Source organism: Alexandromys fortis, unplaced genomic scaffold, assembly GCF_014885135.2.
Source record: "Alexandromys fortis isolate MF-2015 unplaced genomic scaffold, M_Fortis_MF-2015_v1.1 scaffold_7, whole genome shotgun sequence".
Lineage (NCBI taxonomy): Eukaryota > Metazoa > Chordata > Mammalia > Rodentia > Cricetidae > Alexandromys > Alexandromys fortis.
In genome coordinates this window covers 6,289,829-6,308,418 of record NW_026067920.1, presented here as the reverse complement: position 1 = coordinate 6,308,418, position 18,590 = coordinate 6,289,829, and the positions used below count along the sequence as shown (strand labels likewise).

Below are 18,590 nucleotides of genomic sequence, written 5' to 3'. Positions count from 1 at the left end.
ACACTGTACACATAATAAATAAATCTTAAAAAAAAAAAAAAAAAAAAAAAAAACAACTTCACAGACCTAAATATCATTTGTACCTTATCTGAGGTCAACTAATTGAGAAAACACAAAGGTTTTTATTTTATTTTTTTTAAATATTTATTTTTTTATGTATACAGCATTCCTTCCATGTATGCCTGCAGGCCGGAAGAGGGCACCAGACCTCATTATAGATGGCTGTGAGCCACCATATGGTTGCTGGGAATTGAACTCAGGACCTTTGGAAGAGCAGGCAAAGCCCTTACCCTCTGAGTCATCTCTCCAGCCCCCCACAAAAGTTTTTAAAACTCTGATGCTTCCAATTGATTTAACCATATGTGATCCAAAATAGTTTTGCAGTTCAGCATTTCCAGAATAAAATCAAATATAAATTTGCTTGTTACGTAAAGAAAATGGTTTCTCTATGTAGACAACCTGAATTTAAAAGAAAAAATTGTACAAGCTCATAACAATGAGAGCTTTTGCTGAATTTCTGAATATGTTGACAATAGTTAATTGCAATAATTAGTACAGAAAAAAGCTAGCGGCACATGCCTTTCAACCTAGTACTGGGGAGATAGAGGCAAGCAGGGATCTCTGTGAGTTCAAGCTGAGAAATTGTGGAGTTATTTTACATTCAAGTAGTGTGTGTGTGTGCACATACATGCATGCATACAAATATGATTGCCTTACATTTCAGCAGTCTTGTAAATCATATGAAACACAAGTCACTTCTCATATGGAGAAAACCACTCAGAAATACCATATGCCAAAGGTAAATCACAGAATGTTCCAAGAGTAATAGAAAAAAAGGTCACCTTATACTTAAGCATTCTGATTACCTGACTACATAAAAGTATATCAAATGACTTAAGATATGAATCTTAAATTAAAAACATATTCCTCTTATGCCAAAGGAACCACTACTATAACAAGAATAGCAGCCATGAAACCAACTACCAAAGAGCTTAAAACTCCTTTGCTGTGGAAATCCTAGCCTGCATAATCCCATAAAAAGCAGCGTATACTATTAGAAGAAACCAGATTTCTTTTTCAGACTATCAGCTATAATCAAGAATAACCATCAATAGTAAGTATCATAGGATCTAATTTTTTAAAAAATTAAGACCTGTTCACTCTTTCCAACACATATTTCTGGATGTATCTGCCTAGGGACTGAAGATGGCTGGCTCAGTGGCTTAGAGCATATGTTGCTCTTGCAGAGGACTCAGGTTCAATTCCCAGTTCCCACATAGTGGCTCACAACCACCCCCTAACTCCAGTTCCTGGGAATCTGATGCCTTCTTCTGAACTCGGAACGTATCAGGCATGCACGTGGTACGTATACATACATACAGGTAAAACACTCATACACAAAAAACAATCTTTAAAAATTGTCTAATGTCTAACATCAATGAGCAGGCTACAATTAGGTTTTAGTCTAGATAAAACAGTATAAAGAATAAACACCACTTGATTGTTATTTGGCATAATCCTCAAATACTATATTATCTCCATCTTACAAATGAAAAACACAAAACAAAACTGAGGCTCAAAAAGGCTGCAAGAAAAGAAGCATTCAAATATAGAGTTTGAGAGTTTCTAAGTACAGGCTTTCCACCAAACCACAAAAATTTCTACTCCTCTAGTCCAGGCTCTGCTTGCAAGCCTAATACTAAATAAATAAATAAATAAATAAATAAATAAAATGTTTTTATTTCACAATTCAAAATATAGTTAATATTGTTGGTATAGGATCTGAAATTGTCTGGCATATTTAAGATTTTAACAGAATAAAGCAGGTACCATAAGATCTTTCCTTCTCTGAAGTTGATTTATTGAACCACTCAACATTCTACTAACACACATCAAAATTTTTTAAATTTTAGTTTTCTCTAATAATGAACTTCCAATCAAATCATAATGACCAAAAGAAACAACAACAAAAAACCTCTTAAAATTAGTTACTAACAGAAAACTTAAGTTGAGGGCCCAGAGTGGTGGCCCTTAGCACTCAAGAGGCTGAAGCATGAGGATCAAGCCTAGCCTGGGCTACACAGTACAAGCCTAAGTGAAAGAAAAAAAAAAATCTCATTGTGTGTAGTGTACAGTTAATATTTTCTTAAGGTAAGACTAGACACATTCAAAGCAAGCAGATTCATTTCAAAGCCCAAATCTGGGATCCAGATAAGAAATTCCAGAGTTTCCAAATGGTATGCTAGCACAAGTTCCAATTCAACTCATTCAAGTAACTCAGTTTACTTCTTTGCTTTGGCAGTGTCCAAATTATTATTAATAATCCATAATACTCAGAAGCTTAATAAAATAAACCAAAATGAAAGACTTATAGATCAGGAAGCTAAGTCCTCTGCCTTTTAGACAAGAAAACAAAACCTTCAAGGTAACATCAGCCAGCACTGCATAATGGTTAAAAATACTAAGCACTGTAGCCAAATCTGGGTACCGTTAATTTGCCTCTGCAACAACTTAATCTCTTAGAGCCTCAGTTTTCTCAAACACAAAACAAGAATAAGGGTCAACCTATAAGTTTAAGCAATGAATTACTTATACTACTGTTATTGCATAAGTCGATAGTGATGTTGGAACAAGACAGATTTTGAAAAAGGTCAATTTTCAAAGGTCTTCCAAGTTTCTTAAAATTTCTAACACCAAATTTGCCCTGACAGTCCAAAATTGAAATCTGATGCAAGCTGACATTTATAGCACACAATCAGCCATGAACTTTTGAATAGTGCCCTTCATCTGCTTGTTCTTAATATGTAGTTTAAATATAAAGAACACTGATGCCAGGCGGTGGTGGTGTACACCTTTAATCCTAGATCCAGGGAGGCAGGTGGATCTCTGTAAATTCAAGGCCATCTTGCTCCACAAAAGACAGGAGACAGTCAGGACTGTTACACAGAGAAACCCTGCCTTGAGAAACCAACAAACAAACAAAAAACACTGAAAGCGTAGCCAAAGGCTGTGCTAGTATCTTTGATTAGTGACCTAGGTTCCAGATTCACAATGTGTTCAAGGTAGTCTCTATATAGTACCATCTCTAAACCAATTCACTTCAGTTAAAAAACTTCCTAAATGATGCAAAATAAAACCTCTCAGCATTAGACAAGCCACTGCTTAAAAAAAAAAACCAACAACAAAAAAAATTCATTACTTTCTTTTCAGAAGTTTTTGTTTGTTTGGTTGGGTTTTTGGGGGGGAGGGCAATTGGTATTGTTTTGTTTTCTGTTTTGGTTTTTTGAGACAATTTTCTCTGTGTAGTCCTTGCTGTACTGGAATTCACAGAGATCCGCCTGCCTCTGCCTCCTGAGTACTGTACTGGGATTAAAGGCATGCACCATCACTGACTGGCTCAGAAAAGATTTTTTAAAGTATTATGAAATCACAATAGGCTAAAAATCACTGCACTATTATGGGCTAACTTAAGTCTATGCTTGATAATCTGCAGATGGATCTTCACTAACTGGACCATTTATTTAGGTCTTAACTCCTCATCCCAGTGCTTTAATAGAATACTTACCTTGTGCTCAAAAGTCACAGGTGAATGTTTTTGACTAGTTTTTGGCACTACAAGGTAACTTAATGGTTTTAAGAACTGACCCTAGCTTGATGTGGTAGAGCACTCCTTTCATCTAGCACTGGTGGGGGCAGTGGCAAGCAGACCTCCACGAGTTCCAGGCCAACCTGGTCTATATATAGTGAGTTTCAGAAAGTCATAGATATGTAGAGAGACCCTGACTTCAAAATAAATATACCAACCCTAAAATACTCCACACTGAATTATAATGAAGTTATCTCTTCACTTACTCAAGAACCATGAAAACAGCATGCTTCTGTGCTTTCATGCATTTTGGAGCAAGACTACCTAAACCAAGGGCTTTAAAGAATTCTCCACTCTGAGCCGGGCGGTGGTGGCGCACGCCTTTAATCCCAGCACTCGGGAGGCAGAGGCAGGCGGATCTCTGTGAGTTGGAGACCAGCCTGGTCTACAGAGCTAGTTCCAGGACAGGCTCCAAAGCCACAGAGAAACCCTGTCTCGAAAAACCAAAAAAAAAAAAAAAAAAAGAATTCTCCACTCTGCTTAGCATATACAAACAACATTGGATATACTGCCAATTTGCCAATAAATAAATAAAGGCAATTGCTTGCTGAAAAAAAATAACAGCTTTCTTCTTCCAAGTTGGTCATTTACGTGTCACCATCATCTTGCTGTTGTCAGAAACACTTGTTATAAACCCAATTGTCTAGGCTGTCACTAAAGATGTACAACAGTTGACACCAGATGGTCCAAATGTTGGCGATCCCTTCTTGTTGGATTCCTATCAAACAGATGAGACAACTGAACATACTGACTCCATATAAAGTTTGCATTTAGAAAACTGTGATCCAGTAAGTGAAAATCATTTTCTTCTAGATTAGCAACAAATATTTCACTGATCTCGGTTCTTCAATATGGCTCAAGACATCCAATGACACATGCCAAAGGATAAAAAAGCAAAATTTTCTGGAGAAAGGATTTCCATATTAACACCAAGGAGTTAGGTTATCTCAGTGGCACCTACAGGATACTTACGAATTTGTGTGCAGATATTCAAAGGTTAGTTGAGCTCGGTTGAGACTGCTGTAATTGGTGAAGGCCATGACTGCGGTGAGTCTCCAGTCTTTGCCCGTTAACAGTGGAGAACATAGAACGGAACAGGCTTTCCCAGGGGTTGATCCAGTCAAGGGTAAATCTGTGCTTCTTAGTGACTCATAGAGCAAAATTTCCCGACTATCTAAAATATTGTCAGATATTTGAAATTGCAAGTGATGTACGTATTTCAGTGACTATGATGTAATACTTTTGGAAAGAACCACATCCTAAACCTACAGTCCTTAAGAGCAGCAAGCGTAGAGCGTCCTTCTTGCAATTCCCGAAGCCTCCGGAGTGAATGGTTCGGAATGGTCTTCCAAGCTGGCGGTTTATTGCGGCTTCATCTTCACGTTCTTCGAGTCCTTTTCTGTTTTCCTAAGTTTCCTGAAGAGAACCAAGAGATTGACCTACTTCTGTCATAAAGCTGACGGTTCACCTAAGTCATTACCACGGGAGGCTTCGTCACCGCCGAAGACGCCAGACTCCTCACACAGGTGTTCCAGCGGTGGAGCGATGGATGCCCTTTCCCGCCTCACCGCTTCCCGACTGGCAGGTCCTTGGTGCTGACCGACGGATTCCTGTACCCCCCACCCCAGCCCCGTCCCCCGCACAGCTGGCTGGGAGGCCACAGTCACCACAGGTGGCGGGTGGAATCACTCAGCGTGGCCCCCAGAGACGCCTCCCAGCACACCCGCCCGGATCGCCTCAGACGCGCCCTTCCCCCACCCCCCTCAGAAGCCAGCCTCGGGCCCCTCCGGCCCGCCCAGGCCCGGGTCCTGCGGCCACCTCCGAGAAAGTCACTCGTTCCGGATCCAGGACAGAGAACGGGGAGGACAGCGGCGAGCACGCCCCCTCCCCCCCGGGGTCCGGTCGGGCGTTGCCTGCAGCTCGCAGATGCCTTTGTCCCTCCCCGCGGAATTGGAACTCAACCACCGCGGCGCGCTCTTGGAACCATGTGCTGCCGCTTCCTCCGCCGCCGCCCGCGCGCCACGCCGCGCCCGAACAGATGACGACAGGGCTGGCGTCACGAGACTCGGCGCTCAGGACTCGGCCGCCACCGCCGCCACGGCGACCTCGGGCACTGCTTTGTCTCCGTCAGCGCGCGCAGCGCGAGCCGCCTCGCTCACTCCCGACGGTCCGGGCCTCCCAGGCCTCTCCGCCGCGCCTTCGGCCAATCACAACGCCGCGAGTCTTCCCGCCCCCGCCCCGAGACCCCCACCTGCGGATTGGCGAGCGACGCGGGCCCACGTGACCGGATCCGGCCCGCGCCGGCCCGCCCCCGTCACGTGAGGGCGCGCGCCTCTCTTCCTGCTTGCCTGACCCTCTCCGCCATTTAAAGAAACAGTACCGGGGGCGGGCCGAGCGACGCAGCCGGGACGGGAGCTGCAGCGCAGAGCGGAGGAGCCATCTTGTCTTGTCGCCGGGGAGTCAGGCCCCTAACTCGAAGAAGCCCTGGCGCGCCCTCCCCCCCTCCCCGGTCTGGTAGGGCGAAGGAGCGGGCGTGCGGTCGATCGAGCGATCGGTTGGCGGCTCTTCCTCCTGCTCTGGCATCCAGCTCTTGGGGCGCAGGCCCGGCCGCCGCGGCGCGCGCCCGGTGGCCGTTGGCGCTCGCGCCGCGTCTTTCTTCTCGTCCGCAGAACTCGGGCGGCGGCCTATGCGTTTGCGATTCGACGAGGAGTCGTCCGGGTGGTCGGCGGCGGCGGGCAGCTGCTCCGCCCCGCTCCCGGGGAGGCGGCGGGGGAGGCTGGGGTGGCCGGGGCCGGCCTGGAGGCCTGGCGCCACCCTTCCGGGCCTGCTAGGACGCAGCTGGAGGGACAGGAGGGCGCGGGAGGATGGTTGGTGGTGGGCTTTCTCCTCTGCCTTTTCCTACTCATGCCACCTTAGCGGGGGGGCGGGAGCTCTGGCGGCAGCTCCGGGGTGGGGATTCGAGCTCCGGAGTCGGAAGATCTGGGTTTGCTTCCGGGCCTAGCCACCCGCTGGCCGAGTGACCTTAGGCAAGTCACTCTGTAATTTGTCTGCGCCTCAGTTTCCTCCTCTGCCTATCAGTGTGTGTCTGGGATTGAAAGCGCTTTTACAGAAGCGTCCGTTTACATAAAGGATGATTATCGTTTTTATTTTTTGAGTTGCGAGAAGACTTAGCAATTGCTCATTCCCAGGAGTTAAATCCGGGAACCTTTTATTGGAGTTGGAGATCGTCAGGCTCCTTGAATTTGTGTGCAGAAACGTGTGGGAAAGTGCATTCTTGGGGAATGGGCAGACCCATCAATAGCAAGTTTTCAAAGGGGGCTGTGACCCAGAAGAGAACAATTGTATGCCACCGGGAGGAAACTGAGGCCTACATGTGATTTGGGACCCTTCACAACCAATTTGAAGCCCCCATTTGAGTCCCTGGTATATGTGAGCTGCTTCTTAATGCATAGTGGCTATTTCGGGTAACATCATTTCACTGCTTGGCTTCTATTCTAAGCCCTTTCCTCTCACCGTAGGGTGCCTGAAGGGTGGCAGATACACGTGGTACAGTGGCACCCAATATAAAGCAGCTACAATTAGGAGTGAATGTGTTCTGTAGTATCAAGAAATGTAATCTTTGGCCCAGCAATTGTTTTTCTGCTGCTTGTACTGGTGCCTGACTACTTTTCTTTCATTGACCATTTTCTACGACCATGATTGACATCTGTCGTTTGCTCCTATATTGTATCCCTGGTTTGCGTGGTTGATAGTGAACAGGCTTATTTTTAAATGGTGCTGCCAAACCCAGCTAATGGTGCAGGTGGATATTTAGCAAGCGGGCTCCCTGAAGCAGACTAAACCAGGCATTGGATTCCTGAGACTGTTTGGGATTATTTTTGATTTGGCTTGTTTGGTTTGGTTCTTATTATTAATTGAAGGTTAACAGTCTCTGAAAAGTTGTTGGACTCTGGTTGAACCACAAAATCAGTATATTTGGAAGTAATTTGAAGCTTACCTTTTTCCTGGCCAGCCTTGTATTCTAATTGCTTGCAAGTGTGAGACTGAAATGGCCAAAATGCCGTTTTTTGTTTATTTCTGTTAATTGTCAGCTGCTTTCCTCAAATTGCAGGCCATTATCCAGCAAACACTATAAAAATGTTTGAACAGTTGCATTTCAAACATTTTCGTTTTGTGGAGTGGTGCTTATCAAGTGGTACAGCTCTCGAAGCAAGTGAACACAACATATTTAAGTGTATTTTGTATGATTAGAGGTTACCAATCCCGATATTTTATTCAAATGTATATAAAAAATTAAGTTGACTGTTCCCTTTACCAAAGGGCCAGAGACAAATGATTTCCCTTCAAGAGAAATGACTGTTTTGGAGAAAAATGTGTTGGTCTTAGTTCTTTTGTAATTAAATCTGGATGTACCTCAAAAGACTCTTTAAGACTGTGGTGTTAAAAGGCTTTCCTCTGGAGAAAGGAGGAGAAAGGAGAAAAAGAAAAATCAACTGGAATTTAAAAGCTTGAAATTCCGTGACAAAGCACAGATGTCCAGGATTGGAGGTTCATGAAGTGTTTGCAGTAATTGGAGCAGATACACTTTTCCCTGTTAACTGCCACTGTGGACTCCAGGTTTCCAGATTTTCAATTGCTGGACCTGTGACCTAGAAGAGCTTGTCAAGATGTGGCAGGAACTCTGGAGGTAGATGTCTTGTACTTTTCAACTTTGGAACTGTTGATTTTGCTGTGTGTAAAGAGGCAACAAGTCAACAAGCACTGCCACCAGCATTGTTACTGGGAACTTGAAGACCTGGGTTTCTGTCCAGACCCTCAGTGCAAACTGACAACACTCCATCCAAAGTGAACCTACGGTACTTGCCATTTTCCAAAATTCCCCTGCTTTCCATTTTTGTTGTTTACCTTGAGAATGCACTTCTGTGGTTTATCACCTGGCACCGCTCTGCTATCTCCTATACAACTAAAATGCTGTCATCCCTGTGGCTCTCTTAACATCAGAAAGAAAATCTTTATAGTGACTTTAATCTTTTATGTGCAAAATCTGATAAAAGTTACTTGGGTGCATTTGTTATTTTTCCATATAGCCTTGGTTTTATTCATCTTTGCCCAAATGTGCCACCACTTCTAATGAAGCCTTTTTTAAAGCAGGGACCATAATTTCTACATTATATCTAACATTACTCTTGATAAAATGAATTCATTAGATATAAACCACACTCTTATTTCTTAAATCTAGATTTAAAAGAAAACTAGGGAACCATTAAACCCAAAAAGGAATTGAGAGCAGGTTGACTGACCAAGGCCTTAATACTGTCTTGGTCGAGATAGAATTTGTTAAAGTGAAGATTAGGAGAGTTTTATAGGACAGGAGCATAAGACAGCATTTGAACAATACTGAGAAAGTAAGGGTAAAATTGGTGTGTTACCTAAAATCTCACTTTTTATACCAATTGTGAAACCACTTTTCCTCCCTTTCACCTAATGGCTAGCAACCTGAAAACAAATTACTGCCCCAGAGTAGGAGTTTTATATTTGTTGATCCCTGAGACAGTCAGAATATTACCTCTATTAGAGAACTCTGAGCATTTTTTTTAACCCAACCTAAATTTTTTTTAACTGACCTTGCCTCTAGCAATTTATTACCATCTAAGCCAGGCTTGTGACTGCCCACCAGACAGTTGATGTACTGACAGCAACCCCCACCTCATTGTTAAACTCCTGTGTTTATAATTCTGTGTGCCTGTTACCTTATCTGTTTTTCCCTGCCCTTTCTAGTCCTGTGCCTCCTGATTGCTGAGTCTTCACCTGGACCCTGTGATGACCTTCCTTCTGCTAGTCTATCAGCCTGCAGAACTGATACCTGGATTTCTGTCCATGGTGATTCCTACCACCTTACTACTGAAGAAGACACCATTCCAGTGGACCACTGTGACCCAAGAAGCATTCAGCCATCATGACGTGATCTTTACCTCCACTCCTGTTCTTCTCTGCCCAGATTCAGCACAGCCCTTTATAGTGCAGTCAAGAGTCTTCAAGCCAAATAACTGAAGCTATTTTATCACAATAAAGGCCAAGTTTATTCCATAAATGTACAGTTCATTTCTGCAGTTAAAAGTCTTCAGAGACACATAGTAAACTTGGACCAGGGGATTTTGTGTTCTGTTTTGTTTGTGAATTGTCAACACTGTCTGAAAACGGCATCATCTCTGAAAACAGCATTGGAACATACTCCACAATCTCAAATGACTGAAGTTTAATGAACTGACTAGGATCCTGTCAAGGTCACTGGACTCTTGTTTTGTTTTGTTTTGTTTTTCCTCCTTCAAATCTATAGCTGTCTACTGAATGAGAAAGCAGACATTCTGACCCATTGGGATCAAAACTAAGGCACATCGAATTCCTCATAGTATCATCTTTGGGTTACTCAGGAACCAAAACTTTTCACACCAATATAAGAAAATCTACTAAGGAATCCCTTTACCTAACCATCTCACCAGACTTCAACCAGATTCCGGAAAAGACTTCTGATACATCAAGATAGAACCTATATGGTAATCTCTTCTGTTTGTATAGCACTTTACAGGTTCAGAGCACTTTCATATAATATTTGTGTCAGTTATCAACACAATCACCATTTTGAAATGAGGAAATAGAAATTTAAGAATTTAAGCAATTATCCAAGGTGATACAGTAGTAGAAGGCAGTCCTTCTGACTCCCAGTCCAGTATTACCCTTGGCATTATCTTAGCTTTCATATTATTCACAGTATTAAAATGGCTGGAGACTGAAAATGTTCAAGCTTCTAGACTATATGTTGCCCTTAGTAGAGCACAATGTTTGAAGTTTAATCATGGTAACTATATTTAGCCCAGAATCCCTTGATGATGTCACTAAGGTGTGGGAGCAAGCAGTCTCCATGGTGGCTGGTGATTTGGTTTAAAAAAAAAATTGTTAGGAAACAAGGCTATGCAGTATGAAACAAGTATTTTTACATTTTCTTATTCATTTTTATGGTCTTTCCAAGAATAGCCACATTAACTACAGATCTGCAATTGTTCTTTGCTTTTAAATTTTATTAATGTTCCTAGACAGAGAAAGCTTACCAGTGGTCTGTCCCCAAATTAATAGGTAGAACAAGCCATTTGCTTTTATATATATGCATATAATTTATAATTTTTGTTGTCCAGTGAGGTGGTTAAAAAAAATGTAATACGTGTCCCTACACAAACAGTTCAGTGTAGTATATTAGGGTCTCAAAGACATGCTATAAAGCTTCATTTAGCTGTTTAGCCCAGTGTGCTATACATCGTTCAAATAGATTGCTGCGGGTTTTTGTTTGCTTTTGTTTTTTCCAGTATTCTTTTTTAACAGAATGGGAAACTGTTAGAACTGTCTTGCCAGTGCTTAATTATCAGCAGATTGGCCTGGTGACCCCATAATAAATTCACTGTCTTTGAAACTGCCCTTTCTCATATTATGTCCTTAACTGCTTGAATTATTGTTACATCTGAGGGTTATACATTTTGATACTATCTTTTTGTCAAGGGAGCCTCTGAAATTCAAGGGAGAATGGGGGGAAATTGACTTTTGTGTCAATTAAGTTAGCAGTAACTTCTTAATAGAGTCATGTTGTAACTTTTAAAGGAATCACTTCTCAAGTAAGGAGGGAAAAGAATTAGAGTTGAGGCCCAGTGAGATCTTACTGCTTAAATGAAGTCATCCAACTTTGAATTTTTCAAAAGTACTATTTGCAAATTCCCAGAAATATTACAGCTTAAAACCAATAGTCTTGTTCCCTGGTAGTCATTTTTTAATACAATTATTTTTATCAATTCTTTGGGAACTTCATGCAGTATATTTTGATCATATTTACCCCCTAACTTACCAAAAACTACTCCCTGCTCTCTTTCAGTTTTGTGCCCCCTTTCCCTCAGTTTATGTTGCCCAGATACTCTTGGGCACCCACTAGAGCATGGTCAGCCTTTTTAGTCATCTTAGTCACTAATCAAAATTTACAGTAGACGCTTTTAATTCCATCAGTCAATAACATGGTCCACATCAGGGAGAGAATAAACAAATACTTTGTCTACTTTGTCTTAGCATTGAGCTTGCTTACTCATATTCTGGTTCCCATGACCTATTTTTTGTGTTTCAGCATTTTGTGAACAACTTATCCTTATCACTGATTTTCCAAAGGCTTTGTGCTTAATGAAGTCCTTTGAAGGAAAGCTGTGTCCAGAGTAAAGTGAAGCTGCTCTGGAGTAGGGATCTGCAGCCTGCCACAACTATTCCTTTACCATCATGGTGACAACTAAAGGGACTTCTTTATGGAAAATTCTTCAGAAGATACTGCTGGAAACCACTGCCCTAGATAACATGTTTGACCTGAATGACATTCTGACCTTATGTGTATTTCCAATTCTATATAGTTCATATTCACTTGATGCCGAACATGTTTGGAGATGGGTATTTGTCCAGAGACCGATCACACAGCGTTGTCAAGTGAAATTTTTATTAATAGCATTCCATCCAAGGTGGACTTCCTGGAGTTGGATATAGCCAGAGAGCAATACATGTGTATCCTACACCGAAGAACCCCATTAACTTTCACAAACCTGTACCTAGTGGTACTGGAAGTATGTGGCTTGGAAGTCTTGGAACTTGGATATAGGAATTGCCTGAAAGCTGGTATTGAAGCTGATGCCTCATTGTGGCCATCTTAGACCAAGTTGTTTATTTGACCTCTCCACATAAACTATGGTACTCCACATACGAAGGATAATCATTAACTGTGAAGCAAAATCCAAATACAGTTTTTCCTAAAGGGACTTGTAACCTGATTATCATTCACTGTCTCAATTTCAACTCATGTGACTAGTGATTAAACTGCTCCATGGTTTCCTGTTATTTAATAACTACTGTTTCCAGGGCTTAAAGAAAAATTAAATTCCTCCAACACTTGTTATTTCTGCCTTTTCAAAATTAATTTAACTACTCACCTCTACATGGAACAGATGATCGTGAAGACATATTCTGAACATCCTTTATCATATGTGACTTAAAACATAGCTGGACAATTTTCCTCTACCATTGAAATATTCTTTAATGATTATTCTTCAGGCTTGGTACCATCAGATGTATGTGATGGGCATAGTTGGACGCAGATTCTTTGACTCTAGGCCATGATAGCTTGCTAGACATTTCAAGTAGCATATTGTCGACCTTCTTGCTGGAAAATTAGACTAACTTGGAAAAAATAATCTATAAATGGCAGCTAAGGATTTTTTTCAATATTCTTGAGTGTCCTGTTGGATGTTTTAATGGAGTTCCATCTGTCTCGTACTATCACTTTACACTAGTTCAGAGTGACTGACTTTATTCCTTACTATGAAGTATTCTTAAGACATTAAGATTAATTTTTTTTTTTTGTGAAAAGGATAAAAATCCCTGAATACTGAAATCATAGTAAACAAGACTTTGTGACCTGAGAAAATCTCATTCTTCAACTTCATAGTCAAAGGGCCAACTACCATCAGCTACTCTTGAGTACATTGGGTAAACGTTGGAACTGCGCTTTTTATATTCTTGTTTCTTACCCTCTAACCATGGTTGTATAATTGTTGACACAAATCAGCAAATCAAACTCAGATCGGGTTATTCTAAACTGTTCACGGTCAACAAATCAAAATCGGGATGATTTCTGCTTTTATCTGCAACTATTATTTGTAAAGAAGAAATCACAGATTCACTTTTCTATTATCTCTACATTAGCTCTTTCTTTTTACTGTATCTGTAGGAAAAATAAAAAAACTACACTGCCAGTCATTCTTTCTGATTCTGCCATACTTAGTTAAAATGAGCAGTCAATCTAATCAGTGATTGGATAAATAGAAAACTAAAACTTAAGGCGAAAGCCTTATTCTAGGGCCTTGTCTACCGTCTTCATGCCTTGGAGCTCATCTAAATCTTACAACAGTGCCACCCAACCAACCAGTCTGAGGCCTTGACTTGCCTTTAAGATTCTTGGCGATGGGCTGTATTACAGAAGGGGAAGACTTGATTACCAAAGAAAGTAGAGCCAACTACAACAAACCTGGCTCTACAATCCTGTTGCTCTCAGATGTAGCATAGACTCCTAAATAGAACCTCAAGTCTGCATTGAGGATATAGCCTTCTAAGCTGACAGTTCTTGCACAGATGAGCAGGTAAATGAAAGCTGCTATACCCAACTGGCCCTTTAAGATACAAAAAAATTTTGTCTGGAGTAAACCCTTTGGATTACCTCTGGAGTACCCAGGACAAAAACTAATTTACAGAACTTCATTATTAATCTGCCTATTCTTCCAGATTATAGTTTAACTATTGGTATGACTGGCCCTGCTGAAATTATTCTGTCTGTTTACCTGTCTTCAGCCCTGTTTTGACATGCCTGTTTTGACATGCTACTGCAATTAGACTAACTGGCCTTGAGAATACCATCAGTTTCAGGCTCGTGCCCAGTTCCATCAACGAATTTTGAATAGAAGGAACCTGTACCATATCCTACCAGAACTCAATGTTCACAACAGGGAGGACCATGCTGCATACTCCTTGACCAACAACTTTAGAGAATAATCTTGCTTATTTTCAACACCTGAATCATCTGATCTAACAGAAGTATATCAGGTTGAAAAGCAAGAGTGCATTGCTTTTTTTTTCTGTAATAACTAAGAAATGAATATGATTGACCAGGACTAAGAAATTATAAGTTCACCTTGAGACATAAAGCAACACCAGAACTTGACCACTGAACTTAATTTGCAGCTAACTCAAACAGATTCAAACTGTTTGCCAAATAGGAGAATGGTTTTCCTGCTTCACATCACCAATGTCAATCTGACTTGAATGAAAACTCTATGGTGAATCCTCGAGTATGAAGCTAATGGAAATTATTCATTTAAGTGATTTGTAGGCTTCCTATGGACAGGACAGACATCGCTCCTGGTGATTTTTAGAATTTGATTACCAAGGAAGAAATACCAACTACTATAAGCCAACTTTATGGGCAAAGATTAAGCTCTGTACTTGGCCTTATCCCTGGATGTTCTCTTTTATTGCCCATTCCATCTCACTATAACAACTTCCTGATATTTTTTGGAACCATCTCTTCCAGTTTTCAGTCCATGTGGTTTAGACACTTGTTGAATCTTGTGCTGGACATGTTATTCCAACCTCATCAATCAGCAAAGTCCTTCTTGACTCTAGTGATTGGTTCAGGAATGGATGCATGATTCAAGTTTGTCCAATGATAATCAGCCCTAGGTGGTTTACTCAGTTGCGGAGAAGTTCCCTTAACTTAGATGTTTTAGCTTTGTGGGAGAAAAACACAAACCAACAGGGCCTACTATGTTCAATGAGCCAGGCAGAAAATGAAGCCAGTGCAGAGGGAAACAGCCAAAAGAGCGAAAGACTTGAGTTCTGATGACAACATTTATGCCCCCTGGATCCAGCTGTGCCTGAAGCTAGTGGTATATCCCCTGGACTTTGCAGTTATGTGAACCAATAAATACCCTTTTTGTTGAAGTTACTCTGAGTTGGGTTTCTATTATTTGAAAGTGAGTCCTGACTAATAACAGCATTTATCAGCAATGAAGCTTGACTTGTCCAGGATATTTGTTAAGCTTGAGGTCAAGGCCATAACGAAATTATTTTCCAAAAGAAAAACACAGAATAAAACACTATAGAATCATAAAAATTACTGGGGGAAACTTTGAAAACTGGTTGAATATATGGTTCAGCCATAAAAGAAAGTGTACATAGTTGTTTACATAAATAAGGTATATGTATTGTGAGTAGACATCGAAAAATGGCCACAAGACCATAAATGAAACAAGTTAAAGAAATGTATTGTGTGAACTCATTTTGAAGTGTATGCTTACCTTTGTAAATGCGTAGAAAAGTCTATCACTGGCTTTCTTTGAGTAGTGTAGATTACACAAGATTCAACTTTGACTATTTTACACTACCACATTAGAATTTATTTAAAAATCTGAATTTTAAAAATAAATGCCTCCTTTTGGGCAAGTTACTTAACCCTGAGCCTCTTTGTCAAATGATTTAAAATAGCCCTTGTATATCAAATAGCAATATAGTCTTCATTACGTAAGCTGGTAGGCTGCTAAACGTTAGGAAGCTTAGAGTTTGGTAAGTGTTCCTTAGGTTTGAAAGTATCCTTTAAAACAGCTTGAGTCATCAAAATTACAATATCTTGATAGCTTCATTTTACATGAAAGATTATTCCAGATTTAAAAGTGATGGCTAAACTACTAAATCCTGGTTGCATTGCTCACATCAGGCAAAGAGAAGGCAACGAATCACTTTTTAAACTCCCACGTCACTGCAGTAAAGGTCATTAAGGCTTAACATGTACCCTGGATTTGGAGCTTAGACAAGCTCCCACGAGTGTCTTGAAGCACCCCTGAGTTCTGACAGTGTGACGTTTGCATCCTGGCTACCAATCCACTGATGATTCTCTTCTCCACTATTAGTATACTGCACATCCATTGCTCTGGCTTGCTCCAAATCTCTTCCTTCACTGATGACTCCACTCTTCTTGAAAAAGAACACCTTCTCTTTCTGTTATTTTAGAGGGAGAGTACATGGCAATATACTGACCTCATACTCCTGGCCAAAGTTTGAGCAGTCCAAGTGTATCCTATCACAATTGGTTTCCCACCAGGACTTTCTATTTTAAAGAAAAACATCAGAGGCAAAGTGGCAGGAATTGAATCATTGTAATGAAAATGTTCCAAAGAAACAATATAGATAATGATACAAAATCCCCTAAAGAACGCTCATACCTGTTTTCAAGGCCTATTACTCAAATTTTCTTTTAATTGTAGACAATCATACATCTTTACAAGTTTACTTTTTGTAAGGGAAAAAAATGAAATTTTCAGATTGGCAAGATGATTCAGCAGATAAATGTCCTTGCTGCCAAGCTTGACAACCTATTTTGGGTCCCTAGTACATATTAGGAGAGACCCAACTCCAGCAAATTGTCCTCTGACCCCCATCCACATTTGTGCTGATACATATGTACAAATAAATGTAATTTTATATGACTTTCTATTGCTGGTAACCAAATGACCTGAAGGAATCAGAATAAAATATTAAACTTCTGACCCTCATGAAAATGATTATTCCCCTGAAACTGAATTAAAGGTAGTGGTAACCCACCTAGAAGTCCTGAAGGGAAAGGTTTTTGTTTGTTTGTTTGTTTGTTTTTCCTTTCCTGGGAGGGAGACTTAAAAACAGTATCCTCCCTTGATGTTTGGAATCATGTATAATAAGAGCAAATGTCAGGGATCCAAGACCAAAACAATTAGGCAGAAATGCTTGTTCATTGGGTGACATAAGTTTAAAAGAACAGCTTCAGTCCAGAGACTTACCTTTAGGCAACAAATAAAACCCTGATCCTCAGTGCTTGAATCCAGACTAGCACCTGATGATGAGCTAAGAATGAGAAAAAATTAGAGTGTTATTAAAATCTCCTAAAAGCAGCATGATTAACCAAAAGGGAAACCAATAGATTTTCATAAATTCAAGACCCTAGAAGCCATAAAGAGGATGATAAATGTATTTATATAAAACAAACCTATAAAAGATATGTTAGACTAAGGAAGTATCTCCAACATAACAGACTCAGGATTACTATCCCTGATACGCTAACAGATGTGCATCATAACTACAGGTATATGTCCTGACAAATGCATTGTTAGGCAGTTTTGTTATGTAAATGTCAGAGTATACTTAACACTAACTAAAATGCCCAGTGCCACTAGTCTGAATCTGTCAAGGACCACTGTGGTATAGGTGGTTCACTGTTGATCAAAATGTGGCGAATGCACACAATTGTTAGTCATTTAGTGCTGTTTTGTGCTGGGTATTGTTTTGGGCCTTCTCAATCTGCCTTAAGAGAGAGGAAATGCTCCTGCAAAAGAAACCACCTTTAAAGGACTCTTGCCCATGTCACACAGTGGGTAATAGAGCTGTGACTTCCACAACAGGCCTAATTCAGTCTGCTTGAGCCAGTGTGTTCTTCTGCATCTCTGTAAGCATGAAAGCAGTCAGCCGAAACAAGTCAGCCACAGAAGGTAGTACATTCACATCGGTCAGATGGCAAAATTTTCAAACAGCAACCTTCTATGGTACTAACAAAAGTTAGGACACAAGATGATTTTTTTTAACATTCGTGTTGGGAATGTAGATTGTATCAATCTTTTTAAAAGGTAATTTGACAAAAATGAAAGTTTGAAATGCATGTTTTTTAGCCAGCAGCCCTTTGAAAACTTACTCAAAAACCTATAAATAATATGGCATAAAGATATTGGTATAAGAAGATTACTTACACTGGGCAATGGTGGTGCACACCTTTAATCCCAGTACTTGGGAGACAGGCAGGAGGACCTCTTTGAGTTTGAGGTCAGCCTGTTCTAAAGACTGACTTCCAGGACAATTAGGACTACACATAGAATCCCTGTCTCAAAAATAAAAACCAAAAAAAAAAAAAACCCAAAAAACTAGAAAAAAGTTAAACATGGAAGACAGATCAAGATTATTCAACTGATGTATTCATAATGGATTTTTAAGCAAAATACATATACAGAAAGTTATAACAGCTACTTATTTATTTATTAAAGATTTCTGCCTCCCATTTCCTTCCCCCTCCCCGAATCAACTCCCCCTCCCTCATCAGCCCAAAGAGCAGTCAGGGTTCCCTGCCCTGTGGGAAGTTCAAGGACCTCCCACCTCCTTCCAGGTCTAGTAAGGTGAGCATCCAAACAGCCTAGGCTCCCCCAAAGCCAGTACGTGCAATAGGATCAAAACCCAGTGCCATTGTTTTTGACTTCTCAGCAGTCCTCATTGTCCGCTATGTTCAGCGAGTCCAGTTTTATCCCAT

The 18,590-nt window shown here is 40.7% G+C and overlaps 2 protein-coding genes across 4 annotated transcripts in view; one reads left to right on the top strand and one right to left on the bottom strand.

Moving 5' to 3' along the window:
- Positions 1–5,841, bottom strand: part of Morc2 (MORC family CW-type zinc finger 2) — a 45,044-nt gene extending 39,203 nt beyond the window's left edge. Inside the window, exons 1-2 of one of the 3 annotated variants that reach the window (XM_050140776.1) lie at positions 5,465–5,841; positions 4,619–5,062 (exon numbers count right to left, since the gene is read on the bottom strand). In XM_050140776.1, the coding sequence (XP_049996733.1) occupies positions 4,619–4,686 (68 nt within the window). In that variant the 5' untranslated portion in view covers positions 4,687–5,062; positions 5,465–5,841. Of the gene's footprint in view, positions 1–4,618; positions 5,430–5,464 lie in introns of those variants that run through there. The other 2 variants (XM_050140777.1, XM_050140775.1) reach the window with 2 other exon arrangements.
- A 277-nt stretch (positions 5,842–6,118) lies between these two features.
- Tug1 (taurine up-regulated 1) lies at positions 6,119–15,215 on the top strand (the record flags this gene model as incomplete). The annotated part of the gene is made up of 3 exons (XM_050141068.1): positions 6,119–8,502; positions 9,425–10,200; positions 11,805–15,215. A coding segment is annotated over one exon (444 nt), but the record flags the coding sequence as incomplete, so codon positions are not given.
- Between the last annotated feature and the right edge of the window lie 3,375 nt (positions 15,216–18,590).